The 17,231-nt window shown below is 57.6% G+C and overlaps 2 protein-coding genes across 3 annotated transcripts in view; both read right to left on the bottom strand.

Annotated features, from left to right (window-relative positions):
• Window positions 1-252: 252 nt before the first annotated feature.
• On the bottom strand, window positions 253-4,159 carry LOC139806278 (uncharacterized). Its single transcript, XM_071765691.1, has 11 exons — window positions 4,055-4,159; window positions 3,744-3,954; window positions 3,552-3,628; window positions 3,231-3,345; window positions 2,838-3,005; window positions 2,269-2,594; window positions 1,643-1,795; window positions 1,299-1,530; window positions 1,129-1,205; window positions 651-780; window positions 253-542 (listed from the first exon to the last, which is right to left on the bottom strand). The coding sequence occupies exons 2-11, from the start codon at window positions 3,875-3,877 to the stop codon at window positions 440-442; spliced, it is 1,515 nt and encodes a 504-aa protein (XP_071621792.1). The 5' UTR covers window positions 3,878-3,954; window positions 4,055-4,159; the 3' UTR covers window positions 253-439.
• A 3,061-nt stretch (window positions 4,160-7,220) lies between these two features.
• DTX2 (deltex E3 ubiquitin ligase 2) overlaps window positions 7,221-17,231 on the bottom strand; it is a 31,737-nt gene continuing 21,726 nt past the window's right edge. For both annotated transcript variants that reach the window (XM_071764841.1, XM_071764840.1), the window contains 5 exons: window positions 10,995-11,065; window positions 10,269-10,427; window positions 10,025-10,186; window positions 9,239-9,328; window positions 7,221-8,396 (listed from right to left, as the gene is read on the bottom strand). In XM_071764841.1, the coding sequence (XP_071620942.1) occupies window positions 8,169-8,396; window positions 9,239-9,328; window positions 10,025-10,186; window positions 10,269-10,427; window positions 10,995-11,065 (710 nt within the window). In that variant the 3' untranslated portion in view covers window positions 7,221-8,168. The remainder of the gene's footprint in view (window positions 8,397-9,238; window positions 9,329-10,024; window positions 10,187-10,268; window positions 10,428-10,994; window positions 11,066-17,231) is intronic.

The following is a 17,231-nucleotide window of genomic DNA, read 5'->3' on the forward strand; positions in this document are numbered from 1 at the left end:
CCACCCCAGGGGAATTTTCCCCACGCAAAGGGGACGCGGGCGGCACCCCACGCATCGATCCGGGTGTGAAAATGCTTCTTCACTCCAGAGCATCCCTGCCCTGGGCAACAGCCGTGCCCCCCATTCAGGGGTGGGGCTCAGAGCTCAGCTTGGGGGACGGGGATGGGGCCGCGGGGCTTCTCCCAGAGGTTTTTTGGGGGGTGCCATTCCCGGGGGGGTATCGCAAAGAGGAGGAGGCAGAGGCCGGGCACGAAGCATGTGGAAAGGTTTTATCTCCCACCCCATCACCGCTCCATGGGGTCTTGGTCCACGGGGCAGCTCTGGCCACACCCCACGGTGGTGAAGCGGTGAGGGTGTCCGGGGGTGCGTGGGGTGGTGGGAACAGGCGGGTGGGGGGTGTGCGGTGTTGGGGGGGGGGTGACGGGAAGGCTGCGGGGGCTCAGAGCCGGGCGGCTTGTTGGTCGTAGACGTGGTGGGTGTTGTACCTCTGCACCGTCACCATATCCGGCTTGGTGAAGGAGCTGCTGCCACAGGAATCCAAGCTGGAGAGGGGGGAAGGGGAGGTAAGGGACAAGGAGGGGGGCTCCGGGGTGCCAGGGCCACCCTCTGCGCCCACCCCTTCTGCTGGTGGGACACGGGGTGACACTCACCCTCCAGAGATCATCATGGCCACCAGGCCAGCCAGCAGGATGGCAAAAAGGATGGAGAGGATGGTGGTGAGGGCGATCATGCCGGCGCTGTGCTTGCTGTCACTAACGGGGATGCCTTTGTACGACTTGGCTGGGGAGAGAGCAGGAGGAGAGGGAGGGGGGATCCTGCAGCCCCGGGGCAGGGCCGGGCCGGGCACGGCACAATCACTGCGTGCAACTGCAGCGTGCAAATGTGGTGTGCAAGCACAACGTGCGAGCCCCGAGTGCAAACGGGCTGAGCGAGCAGGGGGTGATAGCAGCGAGCAAACCCAACCCTGCGAACACAATCTGCCAACCTACCCCAGCAGGACTCGCAGCAGTGCCCTGCCTCAGTTTCCCCAGCTGCTTGCTCAGTGTGCAGCCCCCTCCTCCCCCCTCCCACGACCAGCCCGTGCTCCTCAACAACCCAGGAGCAGGACAAGCCCCCCAGCAGTGGTACCTGTCTTTAGGGTGATGGGCTTTGACCACTGTGTATCTGCCACTGGCTCAGAGCCATTGAAGGCAAGAAACTTCACCCTGGGACAGGAGGGGAGGTTGGCTTCAGTCTCCGAGCTGGGGGGGCTGCTGCAGACCCCCGAGGGGGGTTACAATCCCCATCATCTGGCTTACTTGTATGGCCCAGGGCCAGGCAGGGGACCATTGCAGGTGGGCACGGCCTTATTGTGAGCACAGGAGGCATCACTGCCCACACGCAGCACTGTGATGTCCTGGGGATTCTTGGGGCAGGGGTAGCGATCTGTGGTGGTGCCCAGGGTCATGTAGGCATCGGTTCCGTTAAGAAAATTCTGGAAGGCTCTCTCGGGGCTTCCCGGCTCCAGGCTGTTGTTGAAGTTGGATATGGCTGCGGGGAGGGGAGATGAAGGTGAGGAGGAACTCCCAGGGGGTGTGGGGACCCCTAAGCACACCCCTCTGCCCAGGGCTGCTCCCCCGGGGCCTGGCTGCACCCCACCTACCCTCGGGAACAGCCACCACCAGCCAGATCATGATGTTGGAGTCGTTTCCCTGAAACTTGAAGATACATCGGGGCTGCTCCAGGACGAAAGTGGTGGTGGTGATCTGGCCCTCCAAGGACTTCATAGCCAGTTCCGGGACATAGGAGAGCTCATCTGCAGTGAGAAGCCAAAGGGGAGGTGCAGGGGACGGTGTGAAACCCCCACTACAGCCCCTGAGAGGCAGCTCCATCTTGCTGCAGCAGGATCAGGGGCTCAGTGTGGGGATGGGGACAGGGAGGAGCTGATCCCTGGGGTCCCGGCTGTGGGATCCCTGCTCCTCTTTCCCCTCCCCCCCCCCCCCCCCCCCTCATTTTGGGCTCAGATACAAGGCATTTCATGAAAAAGAGGAAGCAAAGACACACCCCCCCCCCCCCGTGCCACCACCCGTGCAAGGACACCCTCCTCCCTCCCCCAGACCCCAGAGGGTGCTGTGCCAGCAGAGCCGGGTGGGTGACACCAGGGGTGACACTCAGAAAAGTGGGGCCATCAGCTGCCCTGCACCCTCAGGCTCTGGGGGGGGATCCTGGTGTCCGCAAGCAGGGGACAGGGAAATCTGCAGCCCAGCCCGAGGTGGCTTTTGCACTCACCGAGCCCGTGGGCTGTCACCAGGAGCAGAAGGAGCAGCGGGAGCATCGTGCGGGAGCCGGGATGCCGAGAGCGGGAATGAGGGCAGCCGGGCTGGGTGTCACCATGGGACCCACCTGCGGCCACCATCCGCCCACATTCCTGCGCCACCACGGCCCGTGGCACAACAGGTTGGGCTCGTTTTTTTATTTTTTTTTTTCCCCCCCCGGGTAACGTCTGCAACGCCCTGGCGCCCACTGGCGAGGCGGGCTGAGAACTGCCACGCTCGTGGCACGGGTGAGTGACAGCCCTCACCCAGGCAATGGGGCAGAGAGTGACACCCCCCTCCCTCCAGGGCGATGCCCACCTTGGAGCTCCCCCTGGGCACCACCAAGTGCCAGCATGTGCCCCCCCACCCAGCACCAAGTGCCACCAAGCTGAGGTCCCAGGTGTTTTTTGGGGGTCCTGGTGCCCCCATGCTCTGTGTGCCCCACAGTGAGGGGTTCTGGTGACACCAAGCAGGATGGAGGGGAGACATCATCCCACGGCCAGGCAAGGAGGAGGCAGAGGAAGATGTACAGGGAGAGTTTACTCAGCAGGACATGGAGCTGGGAGGGCAAAGCAGCCCAGCCCTGGGGGGCTGTGCCCGCAGCCTGGGGGCAGAGCCTGGGGCAGAACCGGGGGGATGTGGTGGGTCCTGTAGGACCTGCGGGTGAAGCTCCCCGAATCCCGGTGGCACAGGGACCCCCACGCCTTGGCACTGCAGGGAGAGACAGCAACAGAGGTGTCAAGTGAGGCCTGCAGGGTGCTGCCAGCCCCCCCGCACCCACCACCAAAGAATACAAGTCTTTTCATGTCTTAAAAACATCTCATTTTGCTGATGGGGCTGGGGAGGGAATGTTCTCCTGGGGCTCCCATGGATGCAGCCCTCACCCTCCCCAGACCCTGCCCCATTTCCCCCCTCCCTGAGGTGCAGACTCCATACCCCAGGGTGCTGAGCACGGCAGCAGCCAGCACGGTCCCCAAGCTGACAAGGATGGAGGTGATGACAACCACGTCACTGCCATGGCACACGGTGTTGATGGCACTCAGGCTGCTGGCTGGAAGGAGGTGGGGTACAGGGGGACACAGGATGAGGGATGTGGGGGGGCACAGAGGGCTCGGGGATGGCACGGTAGAAAAGGGAGGGATAGGGCAGTCAGAGAGGGATTGGGAATCACTGGTCCCCTCCACGTATTGGGGTGAGGGCATAGGATGAGGATGCCAGCAGAGTCCTGGGAGGGGGACACAGCAGTGCCACCGGTACCTCTCCGTAAGAGGATGGGGTCTGACCACCTCGTTTCTGCTTTGGGGCCATGGCAGCCCATCACCAGGAACTTCACCCTGTGGGATGGGTGACACCAGCAGTAACACTGGGGTGGGGGGAAAATGAATACACCTGGGGTGGAGAATTCCCCCAGCTGGGACCTGGGGAGGGAATCCAGCCCATCGGCCTCACCTGTAGGGCCCTGGGGAGGGCAGGGGTCCGTTGCAGGGGTCCTGACCCCTACACGCCGTGTCACCCCCCACCCGCAGCACCTCCAGGCTCGGTGTCGAGCAGGCGTACGCGGCCGTCGCCATCTCCAGCGTCATGTAGGAGCGGGAGGTGGGGAGATGCTCGTAGGGAGGAACCTCAGCCCGGGACAGGGGGTTTCTGAAAGCGGCCGAGGCTGCAGGGCACAGACGGGGAGGGGGGGTGCGTGTGTGAGAGTCCCCCCCGCCACGTCAGGGACCGTGTGCCGGGGTGAGGGGCTTGGGGGGGACACTCACCGTTGGCGAAGGCGACCACCACCCAGACGGTGTCGGAGGCGCTGGCGTGCCGGTCGAAGACGCATTGGGGTCTCTCCAGCGCGAAGGTGGTGGCCGTGACCTTCCCCAGCAGTGCCGCGGGGGGCAAGCGGGGCACGTAGGGCAGCAGGGCTGTGGGGGAGGGTGGGGGGTGAGCAGGGGGGTTTCATGCTCTGCAAGCCTGCCAGCTGCAAGGGGATGGCACCGATGTGGGGACCTCCCCAGCTATAGCCGGCCTGATGCCCCCCCCCTCCCCAAGACTCTCAGGGGCAAGCGGGGCACGTAGGGCAGCAGGGCTGGGGGGGGGGGGGGGGTGAGCAGGGGGGCTTCATGCTCTGCAGGCGTGCCAGCTGCAAGAGGGTGGCATCGATGTGGGGACCCCCCCCCCCAGTTATAGCTGGCCTGATGCTCCCCCCCCGCCTCAAGGCCCGCGGAGGGCAAGTGGGGCACGGGGGGCAGCAGGGCTGGGAGGGGGGGTGAGCAGGGGGGTTTCATGCTGTGCAAGTGCCTGCCCTCAGCCCTGCATTGGTGCCAGCTGCAAGGGGGTGGCATCGATGTGGGACCCCCCCAACTATATCCGGCCTGATGCCCCCACCCCACCTCCCCGGCACAAAGACCCGCGGGGAGCAAGCGGGGCACTTAGGGCAGCAGGGCTGGGGGGTTGGGGAGGGGGGGGCGAGCAGGGGGGTTTCATGCTCTGCAAGCGCCTGACCTCAGCCCTGCATTGGTGCCAGCTGCAGGGGGGTGGCATCGATGTGGGGACCCCCTCCCCAGTTATCCGGCCTAATCCCCACCCCCCCCGGCACAAAGCCTCGCGGGGAAATTGCCTCGCAGCCCCCCCGATCCCCTCATTCCCCCCCGCCAGTCACCCAGACCAGTGGGGGCAAGCGGGGCAGGTAGGGCAGCAAGGCTGGGGGGGAGGTGGGAGGTGAGCAGGGGGGTTTCATGCTCTGCAAGTGCCTGACCTCAGCCCTGCATTGGTGCCAGCAGCAGGGGACCCCCCCCAGCTATACCCCCCTCCCCCCTCGGCACAAAGCCCCGCGGGGAAATTGCCTCGCAGCCCCCCCGAGCCCCTCATTCCCCCCGCCAGTCACCCAGACCCGTGGCTGCGCCCATCCCCGCCAGTGCCAGCAGCACCCGTGGCAGCTCCATGGTGTTGTCCCGGGTGGGCTGGAGCTGCTGCTCTGCTCCACTCGCCCCGTCCCACTGCGGAGGGGACGGACCGTCCCCTGAGACCCCACCAGGGGGACCGCCTGTCCAGGACCCTCCCAGCCCCACATTCCTGCACTGGCTCTGCCGGCCCGGCAAGACCTCGAGGGGAAAGGGATTGGGTTGCAGCTCCCGGGTCAATCCCCGGTCCCAAATTCCCCCCAGGGAGCCATCCCGCTGGATTCCAGAGCCAAAATGCTGTGAGGATGCGGGGTACAAGCCTGTGATGTGCAAGGGGAAACTGAGGCACAGAAGAGACACGTTCAAAAACGGGTTGCCAGGAGCTAAGAGGTTTTGTTGGGGTGATGGGGAGAGCTGGGTGAGGGGTCCTACACCCCCATTTGCCTCACCAGGACCTGACTCTTCCTGGGTTCCCCTTGCCCACCCAGCACCTAGGGTGAGCAGAGGGCTGGCACCCAGCTGGCCTTGGGTGCAGCCAGCTGTGCCCTGAGGGTGCAGAAGCACTCTGGAGCCATCACACCCAAAACTTTAAGCGTTCCAGCAGAACAGTTCCACCCAGTGCCAGGGTGTGGAAGCAATGAAACTTGAGGCCCACCCCACCTTGACACTTTCCCACCCTTCCTTCCCCCTCACTGGTGGTTGGGGGGATGGTTCCTGTCCCACCTCCCTGGGGAGAGGGTCCCCACATTTGGGAGAGGTACCCTGAGGATGGGAGCTGCCCCCTCAACTTGGGACCCCCCCAGCTGCTCTCCATGCAGAGGGCTTGACAGCTTTTCCTCCTCAGTTTGCCAAGGGCTGTGGCTGCCTGCTCTGGTGTGGGTGCTGATCCCCCCCCCCCCCCCGATTCCTGAAGGGGCTGGGACCACACCTCCAGATTAAGTGGAAATGGGGCAGTGGAAGATTACAGAGCCCAGCTCCGAGGGGACGGATCAACAGGAGCAGCAGCTGCTGCCTCCATCCCTCCACCTTCCTCCAACCCAGCAACACCAGCCCTTGGGGGGTGCAGAAGCCATGGGGAAGGGGAGGGGGGACAGGCCAGCCCCCCCATGTCCTCAGCAGGGTGCCAGCAGTGGGCAGAGGGAGGCAGGTGACGCAGAGGGGACACTGAGTCACAGTTTCAGCTGCTGTAGCAGCTACCAGCATACCTGAGAGGTCAAGGCTTGGCTGAGAAGAACCATCCTGCTGCAAACGAGCCAGCAGCACAGAGGGGGGGGAGAAACCCTGCCCATAGGGGGGTTCATCAGGGCCAGGGGGACCTGAAGCTGTGGGTCAGACCTGTCTGGTAGCACTAAAAGCACTTATTTGGGGCTCTGTCCCCTCCCAGCTCCACAGCATGGCTGGCATGCCTTCCCAGGCAGGGGGAACCTTCAGCTTCAAAGCATCCCCCTGCCCAGCACTGCCTGAGCCCCTGGCTCTGCTGTTTTCCACCCCTCTGCTGCATGCATAGCCCCTTGCTGAGGTGGCAAGGATTTTTCCAGATGCCTCATGTCCTCGTGGGCAGAGGACATGACAGCCAGAGATAAACCACTAAGCCCCATCCAGCTCACACCAAGGTGCCCCAGCCCTGGACCAGCCCAGATGTGAGGAGGCTTCAGCTGATTCACCCCCCAGCAGCATCTATCAGAGATGCCTTGAGCCACCCTCAGCAGGAAATTCTTGCTTTGTGCAGGGTTGGGTGAACCCAGGTGACTTCTCGCTTCAGTTGAGTGTTTGGATTGCTGAGAGAACATAATCTGGGGATAGAAATCTGAGATTTAAAACTCGAAACTTGTCCCTTTCGCAAGCAGGGTGGGAGAGGAGCAGGCACAGCCAATTTCTGGAGAGCTCAGCAACACAGCCACATCCCAGCTGCTCCCAGGGAGTGCCCAGACACAGCAGCATCCCCAGATTTGGCTGAGGGCTTGGGGGGCTCTCACCCTGGAGGCTGCAGAAAAAGGTAAGCAGGAGGCTGCAGGCACAAGATGGACACAGAGGAAAGTTTTACAGCTCCAAAAACCCTTTTATTTTTATATTGGTGTGACAGAAACTTGCCCCTGTTTGCTGCTCCAGGACATTTTAGTCCCAAGAGGACACTGAGACAAAACACAGCCACATCCCAGATCTCCCAGGAAGCAAAATGCCCCTGGGGTGCTGAAAGGACCTGATGTGGGCCCAGAAACAGCTCTCAGAAAGGCTTCAGCCACCAAGTGGGGAGAAGCCCAGGGACAACACAGAGCAAGGCCACCAGGATGGGGACAACAACGTTTCATAGTGTGCTAGAACTCCTGACAGGCAGAGCTCACCCTGCAGGAAGATGCTTCTGCCCCAAAATCACCTTTTTTCAGCTCTGCATGGCTGCCACCAGCACCCAGCTGAGAGCAGAGGGGAGAGGATGGTGGCTGTCACCGCCTGGTGGCACCAGCAACACAAAGCAGTGGAACAGCCTCCTCCTCCTCCTCCTCCTCTGGAGGCTTCACTCTGGCACTAAGAGCTCCAAACTGCTGCCCCAAACCTGGGAGAGGGGGAAAAAAAGGGCAGGTCCTGCCAGAAGGGCTTGAAGATGAGAGGCACAGGAATGGCAGCTTGCACCAAGAGCAAGGAGCTGCAACCTCCCCCAGGATGGACACTCCTGGGTCACCTCTACTGTCACCTGTGTCACCACCAGGCTCTGTGGGGTGAAGCTCTGCCAGCTGCCAACCCCTCCAGGGTCCCTCCAGCAGAGCTGACCTGTCCCTCATCTGTCCCAGGACCACTGTCCCAGCTGTGGCCATCAACACAAGCAGAGTTTCTACAAAAATAGCCTTCTCTCCCCCCCCAAAAAAAAAAAAAAGACTGCTGAGAGCAGGCAGGGCTCTGCAGACCAGTGTTATTGCTCAGTGTGATGGGTCAGACACAGGAACTTAAGGCAATAGGAGTTAAGTGCACTCGGTGGGCCCCACCTCAGCTCTCACTGTCCCCCCAGGCAGTCCTCGGTGACACCTTGTGCTGACAGCTCTGCCAGGACATTGTCCAGGTAGCTGGGGTCAGGGTAGCCGTGGCCACTCAGGTTTGTGTCCTTTTCTGTCTTGTGGTGGATCTCATTCCACACCACAGTGTTGGTCTCCCCAGTGGTGATGGAGGTGCCCACGGTGAAAATCAAACGTCTCCTCCAGGCCACCCTCAGGAGCTCCAGAACCTAGGAGTGGAAAGAGGCAAAACAAAGTTATAGAAGTCAGGAAAACAGCTGGCCAGAGGTTTAAAAGCCTCCATCTCTGCTGGAGGAGGAGGAAACCAAAGATCCCAGCATCAGAAGGTATCTCCCTCACATCCCAGTCACTTGTTGGTGCCCCTGATGGGAAGGACCATTCCCTACATATACTGGTCTTCTAGGAGCTGGAAAAAAAAAAAAAAAAGAGGAAAAGGGGATGGGAAAAGCAAGCAGCTCAGCAGTTCCCAGTACCACAGCCCAAGCCAAGCCAGATCAGACAGGATTTTGTTTAGTAAGGGGGTGAAAAGCAGAACAAGTTCTCAGAATCCAAGCTGTGAAGGAGCAGTGATGTTCACTCTGACCACAGGCAGGGTTGTTATAAATATGTGTGAGGAACAAACAGCATGGGCAGGCCCCAAGAATAGCTGGGTAGCATCATGGGGACAGCTCCTAAAAGTGACCCTGTTGTGCTGAGCCACCAGCACCAGGCCTGCCATGGTTTAAGGAGTTTGGGTGAACCAAAAACCAGAGGACAGAATTTTTCCCTATTACCCCCCTCCCCTTTTCCACCCTCCCAAGGGAAGATAAAAGGGGAAGAAAAGTTGGAAATTAAAACAGACACAGGTTTACTGGGACAGGAGAAGGGCAGTGAAAGATGGGATAAGGAACCAATTTAGACTGGGGAGGAAATGAGAGGAAATATTGACCCTTCTGTGCTCCATTCCTCTCCAAGTCTGAAACCCCTCCTTCTTTTGTTCCTCCTACTCAAATTATGACAGGGCCAGGAGACACCCTGAGCAGGGTCACCTTCCCAGGCTGTGACACTTTACCTTTCTGCCCTTCTCATTGTCTGGCAGGTAACAATACCGAGGAAAGCCTCTTGCTGTGTATGGCATTCCAGGGTTGGGGTGCTCAGGACCCTGCAACAGATAAAGACCCATTTGGCATGGACATTTCTACCTTCATAGGAACTTCAAGCAGCAAGATTTGACACAGGCTCATTTTCTAATCATTCTAATCATTTTCTAATCAGCTCTTCCATGTAAAAGAGGCAAAGATGAGGATGAGGTGTCTGACTGTAGTCTCATACTCATGTAGGACATGCAAGTGTTACCCTTATCTTGATGATCTTAAAGGTCTTTTCCAATCCAAATGACTCAAGGATTACAGAGCCTCCAAGAGCCAACTCATTCTGGGATACAAAGTCAGATCTTCAGATTAATTCTGATGGGAGAGGGCCCCAAACCAGCTTCTTCCATGTGGTCTGATGGCACCCTAAAGACCACCCAGTTCAAATCTCACTGCAACCCCTGAAACCCCAGACACGGGCTGTGAAACCAGACATTGGGATCTCTCCCCCCTTCTGAGCGTGGGCTGAGCATTCTCTCTGCTTCACCCCAACATTAGTCCTTAAAGTGGGTGGAAAGCTGTTGTAGACTCTGAGGCCACTTCCAGAGGGGTAAAAGATCTTTCATAGAGGAGATCCAAGTCACTTGGACACCAAAGAGCAGCTCCTAAGCACCTGGAGCTGCTCTGTGGTGGGCTGGGCTGGATCCCCCCCTTTTCTGGGAGACCCTCACAGAAAAGCCATTCCTGGGAGCATGTTGTGGACTCACCTGGATGCCACTGCTGATGTGATACACAATCTGGATTGTCCCACAGTCCCTGTGCCCGGGGAGGGACTGGGGGGAAGTGGAGACCTCCATCTTCCCTTTGGGCTGAGTACCTGTCTTCTCCCCATAGATGGTTTTACAGCAGGGACACTGCAAGCTCCCATCCTGTGAGGAATGAGAAGGAGGAATCAGAGCTCCAGAGCCCAGCCTGGGGCACAGGGATGGTAGGGATGGGTTATCCTGGTACCTTGTTCCCATTGGAATACATGGCCAGCACACAGAGCTTGTGGAAGGAATGCTGGCACTTGGTCAGACGACTGATGGACTCTGCCCTGACTGTGCTGCTCTTGTACATGTCACTGTAACCTGAGGGACAGGACAGCTTCTCCATGCAGATCATACAGTCCTAGAATCCAAGAGAAAAAGGACAAAACCATCAGAGTGTGAGCACAGCCTGACTGGGATGGCTGAGCCACCAAGGAGATGCTGCAGGGAGATTCGCCTTCAACTTTAATCCTTCCCTTGGAGGTTTAAGGGCACAGAGAGATTTTTCCTTATCTGGCTGGGATGACCCCACACCCCCCACCTCCTGGACAGCACAAGAAGACTGAGAGCTGCCAGAAGTCCAAGTGAGGACTATGGATGTGTCCTGCTCCCCTGCAGAGAGCTCCAGTGCAGGGTTTTGATCTCTGGGAGCACCAAGACCAAAGCCCAACTCCACCCCAGCTCCAAGGGGAATGAGGAGGCATTGCCTGGCTGAGCTGTTCAACCCACAGCACACTTTGTCACGGGCCTCTGATGAGGAGCAACGACCACGTGTGGGCTCCAGGCAGTGCTGAGACCTCTCCAGGGGGTGGCAATGGTGGCAGCCTCTGCCACACAGGATGCCCAGGGGATGGATGGTCCTTCTCAGGTATTATCATGGCTTTTGTGGGCCACTGGGCAAGCTGGAGTGGCCTCAGCATGCTCTCACCTCGTTGTCAGGAGTGCCCTTCACCTCTTCCAGGTATTTATTCAGCACTGCTTCTGGCTCTGTTGGTGCTGCTGCACAAAGAGATGAGAAAAAGAGAGGAGAAGAAATCAGACACCCCCTGAGATCTAAAAGGCAGGTGCAGGGTGAGCTGGAGAGAGGAGAGACAAGCAAGTCACTGGCCAGGATGCCAAGGAGAAAGGTTTGGGTTAAAGGGAGAGAAGAGGTTGCTCCAACTGATCCCTAGAAATGCTTTGCTATCAGATTAGGACCATGAACACCACAGATCCAACCCAGGGATGGTCTCAGTGGGGGAGAAAATTGCCTCATCTGTGTTGCCAAAGGAGAAAAGGCAATTCCTCCATCAGCCCAGCAGGTACCTGACAAGGAGACCCAGTAACACCCCAACCTTCAGGCCCTGTTTCAGGTATGGCAGAATGAGCCCCACCTCCTTGCCACGAAGCAGTGGTTGAAATTCTATCCAGAATTTCCATCCCATCATATTCCACATCCTCCTATCCAACAAGACAGAGTGTAAGCCATGGGGTGTAGAAAAATCCATGTTCTCAGGTGGATACAGAGCAGCCCCAAGCATCAGAGCTGTGGCTGAACCTGCACAACCCCCATCTCCAGCTCACCCCATCCATCCTGCTGCTTGCAAGGAAGACAGAAAATTCCCAAGTGTTGCCACAAGGTTGAAAAACACTGTGCATCAAGAGAAAATCCCACTGGAACCAGTATCAAGCTCTTCCATCACCCCAAAAAGCAGTCTCTGGCACCAGGAGGGAAGGCGTGGGTGCTGTTTGGTGCTGTTTCCTTCCACTTTTTGTGGAAAAAGCTGAAGGGAAGGATTGATCCCATGCTGCAGGTGGCACTGAACAGGCAAAACTTGGATGGCACAGATCCTGCACCACGTAGGAGCCTCTTGTCCCTGTGCACACCAGCTCTGCAAGCTGCCAGGGCTCTGGGGACACCTTGACAGAGAGCAGAAAGTCACCTTGCAGCACAGAGAGCTGGGTGAGGAGCTGCCTGTTCCCTGCAGACAAATTAGCTCAGGGCAACAGAAGAGAGAGAGAGAACAGGGGTGGGAAATCATTTAGCTAAGGAAAACTGATGAACTGGGAGTTGGACTCTGAAGAGAATCATTAAGATGAGTTATTTTCAGAAGGGGATTCCTGGCCACCCTGAAACACCCCATTTCTGGCAGTGGTAGCAGGTGGAAGGGATGACTGAGCACAGAGAGCACGAAGAGGAGGCCAGGAGGTGAAGGGATGCTGGGTGTCAGGCAGGAGGTGAGATGCCCAGCATCTCAGGGATGTGAGGATCACCCTCTGGAGACCCTGAGCCAGGAAGGTAACAGCACAAAATAGGATTAAGGCAAACAGCACCAGGGATGTAGGTGTTTTCCACTTCAGGGCCATGCCAAAATCATCTGGAAAAGCATTTCAGTGACTGCCAGAAGAACAGCAGGAGGCAAACAGGAGCCTGGACAAGCCCCAGCATTCAAGCTCTCAGGGTCAAGAGCTCAGCAGTGCTCAGGGGCTGCTTCAAGGCCTCCTCATCAGACCCCACAGGGGATGGGCAGAGCTCAGCTTGGGTCTGTGGTCTTGAGGATGTCCCTGTCCCAGGCTGGCAAGCACAGGGTGGCACTTTCTTTGATCTCAGAGGTCCTTTCCAGCCTCAGTGACTCTTCTGTGACTGCTGGGACCAAGCTCTGGTTTGCAAACTCCCACGGGAGACAGAGGCTTCAGCTGGTTCTGCTCTGCAGGGCTTTGGAGAGGACCATGTGAGCAGGGTTAGGGGGGACCCACCACAACCCACCAGCTCCTTCTAGTCTGTGTTTTCCAAGTGCCTCTTCTTCAGGTGACCTTTCTTCTTTTTGTCCTCTGGCTACGGAGGGGGTGGAGAAAAAAATCTGCCAAAAAAGATCTGCAGACAAGGAGGTGAAGACAAATAAGGGAAGGGAGAGGATGTGTTACAGCAGCAGCACCTGCCCAGGGCTTGGCAGAAGGTCCCAGCTCCCACCTGCAGAGCAGATCTGAGCATTTTCAGAACACTTCACCTTGTTCAGGACAGCAGAGGACGCTCCTTCCCTGCAGCCTCTGCCCTGCTTCTGTTTTTTTGTCGACTTCCCTTTTGTAGCAGCTCAGAGGAACAAAGGGATGAGCTGCCCAAGGACTGACCAGCTGAATCAAATCAGGGAAAGGAGACAAAAATCCTGGTGCAGAGCTGGGTGAGAGTGAGGATGAGAAAGCTTCAGCAGGGTCTGTGGGGTAGAGCAGGGATATCAGGCAAAGCCAATGGAATTACAGCACCTTCCCAGCTAGGATTAGGATGGAGCTGGGGGCAATCAGACAGAGAGAAGAGATTGATGGAGCCCTCAGCCATTCTTAGGAAAAAACATTCCTGATTTACATCCCAGCATCTCTGATCTGTTCCTGTCACTTTGCTGGGATAATGCTTGGATGCAGTTAGATCCATCAATGTTGTCTGGACAGAAAAAGGGCTGGGAAGTCCAGATGCTTTAGGAAATCTGCTCCCAGCTCCAAGTGCTTCAATGTCCAGTCCTCAGGAGGCCTTTTGATACCAAGAACAGGGTAGTGAAAGCCACAGAGCCTTCCTGGCTGCTCTTCCTTGGGCAGAGCATCACCTCGGGCAGTCCCTGTCCCAGCAGCACAGAGTGGGAGCTGGAAGAAGCTGGAAAAGGGGGGGCACAGCACAAGCCCCAGACACTTCAGGACATGAATCACTTCCTTACAGGACCATTTGCTCCATTAAAGTGTTTGCCTCCAAAGCTTTGTTCTATTCATCCCTTGGGATCAAAGCCTCTTCAGTCCCTGGAGTATTCAGGATGCAATAGAGGATTGAAAATGCAGCAGGGGTATTGATCAATGCTGTTTATCACCACCTGGCCTAATGCTGTGCTATTGATTTACCTGGGATGTGAGGGAATGCTCACCATTCTTCCATTTACAAAGAAAGGAATAACAATATTTTATTTTTTTTTAATGCTTCCCCTTCCTCCCTGCAGATAAGCTGCTTGCTGAGACAAGGGCTTTCCACAGGCAACATTTAACAGATGTTTTGAATCCTTCCTCAGCAATTAAATGCTTGCAGCAGTAACAAACTTCCTTCTGCATCCCCAGATGAGCCCCATGGTTAGCAGCAGACTTTTTTTTTTTTAATATCTTAAACCCAGGCCAGACACAGGTTGTTTCTAGTTAGTGCCATGCACAGCCAGACTTCTGTTCCCTGGACTTGGATCTGGTGGCCTCTGCCCCCAAGAGGGTTTGCCCAGAGATCAAGAAGATGAGAGATTTGGTGTTAAAAACACCAGACAGGTTTCCCCCCAGTGAGCATTTCAAGCAGGGTACCCAAGCCTCTGGTCAGGAGAGCATCCCTGGTACTGCCCTCTGGCTCCTTCAGCAGATTCCCTATGGGAACAGCAGCTCCCTCTGCTCCCAGGGGCTCCTCATTCCCACCCATCCCACCAGCATGTTCCACATTCCCAGCTGCAGGTGGACAGATATCTGGGGAGCAAAGTCAACTGGGATTAACCCCTCACCAAGCCAGACCCCATTCTGCTCAGCAGGGAGGGATGAGTGGTGCCCATCACCTTTCCCTCTGTCCTGCAGCACCCCACACAGGACTGCCCACCCCACAGAGGATGATGCTTTTCCCATGCTTTTCCCATCAGCTGGGAGGGTAAAAAGTGGCACATCAGACCCAAACCAACATCTTACCCCCTCAGTCCCCAATGGGAGGGCAAGGAGAGCCCCACAGTGGCCAGAAGTATTCCCAAAGCAGCAGGACAAGCCCAGAGAGAGATGGATGAGCCATGGGGCAGTGTGGATCCATTGGGATGGCAGATGCTGCCAGGATGTGTGGATCCATCAGGATGACAGACAATTCCAGGCAGTGGATCCAACAGGATGGCAGATGCTGTCAGGATGTGTGGATCCATCAGGATGACAGACAATTCCAGGCAGTGGATCCAACAGGATGGCAGATGCTGCCAGGATGTGTGGATCCATCGGGATGGCAGACAATTCCAGGAGGGCAGATGCTGCCAGGCAGTGTGCCAGCACCCTGATGGTTTCCCTGGGTCCTGCAGCACCCACAGCACCTGTCTGTGCCAGACACATCACTGCAGGAGCAGCAAGGATGTTAATGAGTCCTGACTAATTAATCAGTGCCTTTAACACAACCCAGCTCCTGGCCAAGCTGGCTGCAATGCCAGCAAAGCCACCTCGACCCAGTTCAGCTGGGTTTGTACCAGCAGGAGGGAGTGGGAAGGGGATGGCAGGGGCACCCAGCACCCACCACCACCTATTTCAACTCAGGGATGGGCTGTGCAGCTCTTGGCAGAGCTTTCCATGATGGAAAATCCTCGAGGAGAGGTGTGGGAGGAGAAAAGGGACACAATGCAGAAATTCAGGACACAAAACAGAGGAAGGTAAAAAAGAACAAAAGTCAGGCTCAGGACTTTCACTGCAGAGCAGCATGGCTCAGGGGGGGTTGGACTAATCCAGCTTCTTCCTAGGAGAGACTGAGCACCCTCTTTACCCTGGGAATCACCTTGCAGGACCAGTGGTGTCCTCCCTAAAGGACCTTTATAAAGTGAGAGGGGAGATTTTAGCAACTAAAATAGAAGGAGGAACCTCCTCATGGCTCAGCTGTGAGGGCAGAGCTGGCAAAGCATCTCCCCTGCAGCACCATCCTGAGCAGGGGCCAATCCTGCCCTGCCAGATGGGAGAAGGAGCCACTTGGTGCCCCTTCCCCAGTCACTGTCCCCTCCCTGCTGGCCATCCCAGAGGTGTCCTGGTCCCACAGGTGGCACTGGTGAGCTGGCAGGGAGGTGGCAGCCAGGCAGGTCCCCTCCTCCCCCAGGAGCCTGGTACAGGGCACAGCAATCTGGACACCCCTGAGGACCCAAACTGGTGCCAGCCCTGCCCCAGCACACCCAGCCCTGGGCTCCTGGGCTCATCAACCATCACCTCGACCTCTGATGGGCTGGGTGACACCCAGCACAGTGACAGCCACTCCCTCTGCTCCCCTGGAAGACACCCAAACTGCTTTTGCCTCCAAGCCCAGGTCCTATCCTCCCCACCCACCCTGTTTCACACCCTGCTTTCCTATGATAATGCCCTGCTGCACCTCCTCACCCTGCTCTGAAGCTGCAGGACATCCCCTCTGGTTACCACCCCATCTCCATCCCCCCCAGGCTGAGGAGGGGCTGGATGCTGTGAGCTCAGAGAAGTCAACACAGTGCAGAGAAGGAGGCTGTGACCACACCTTGCCCTAAATACAACTGGTTTCATGGCATGAACCACCAGCAGGTGACCAACACCAAGGGCAGACCTGGCACTCAGTTTTTTCTCAGGCTCCTCCAGTGATGGTGCCAAGGCAAGGTCCCTGAGGAAGCTCTGTTTTGGCAGTTTTCAGAGTATTTTCCCCCTCCACACCCAGCCCTCCCCCCTGGCTGCAGGGATGCTGCCCACGCCAGGAGCAAAGCACCACGAGTGACATTACCCCAGGCCCTTGCCAGCTGGCTCCACACTGAGCTCCTCACCCAGCCCTCTGCCACCCACCTCCTCTCAGCTCTTCTCCTTCACCTCCCATTTTCCTGTTCTTTGCCACTTCTCCTGCAGCCCCTGCTTTCTCCTCCCCCTCCATCACACATCCTACTCCACATTTGCTCTCTCCCTCCTCCCCCAGCTCCCTCCATCATGCAATTCCACAAGATTCCCTCCCTCTCTATTCAATCCCAATTTTTCTTCCTGCCTCCTTTGGACAAGTTGGGACCTCATCCCCTCCTCTCCCCCCCATCAAACCTGCTCACTGCATGTACAGATCCCAAATTGAGAAACTGGCACCAAGAGACCCCCCCTGAGACAGCCAGATGCCTCTTTCCCTCAACCTCAAGGCTCTTCCCTTTTTTTCCTGACAATCCTGGTATTGAACAACCCCCCACTTCTAGTGTCCCCCAGTTCTCTTATCTGAAGGGGGAAGCACCTTAGGTTTGGGGGTCCCCAGGACACCTCTGTTGGGGATGCCTGGATTCACACCTACCCCTGCAGAGCCCCAAGCTCTGAACCAGGAACCCACAGGTTCTGGAAGGGTGAGGGATCCCAGGGAGATGTGAAGAGGAGAAATTCAAGCCCTGCCCTGGAGGTGGCTCTGCTGGGCAGGAGAGCTGGGCTAACCTGGCCCTTCCTGCCAGGGCATGTCCTCAGAGAG

Source organism: Heliangelus exortis, chromosome 21, assembly GCF_036169615.1.
Source record: "Heliangelus exortis chromosome 21, bHelExo1.hap1, whole genome shotgun sequence".
Classification (NCBI taxonomy): domain Eukaryota; kingdom Metazoa; phylum Chordata; class Aves; order Apodiformes; family Trochilidae; genus Heliangelus; species Heliangelus exortis.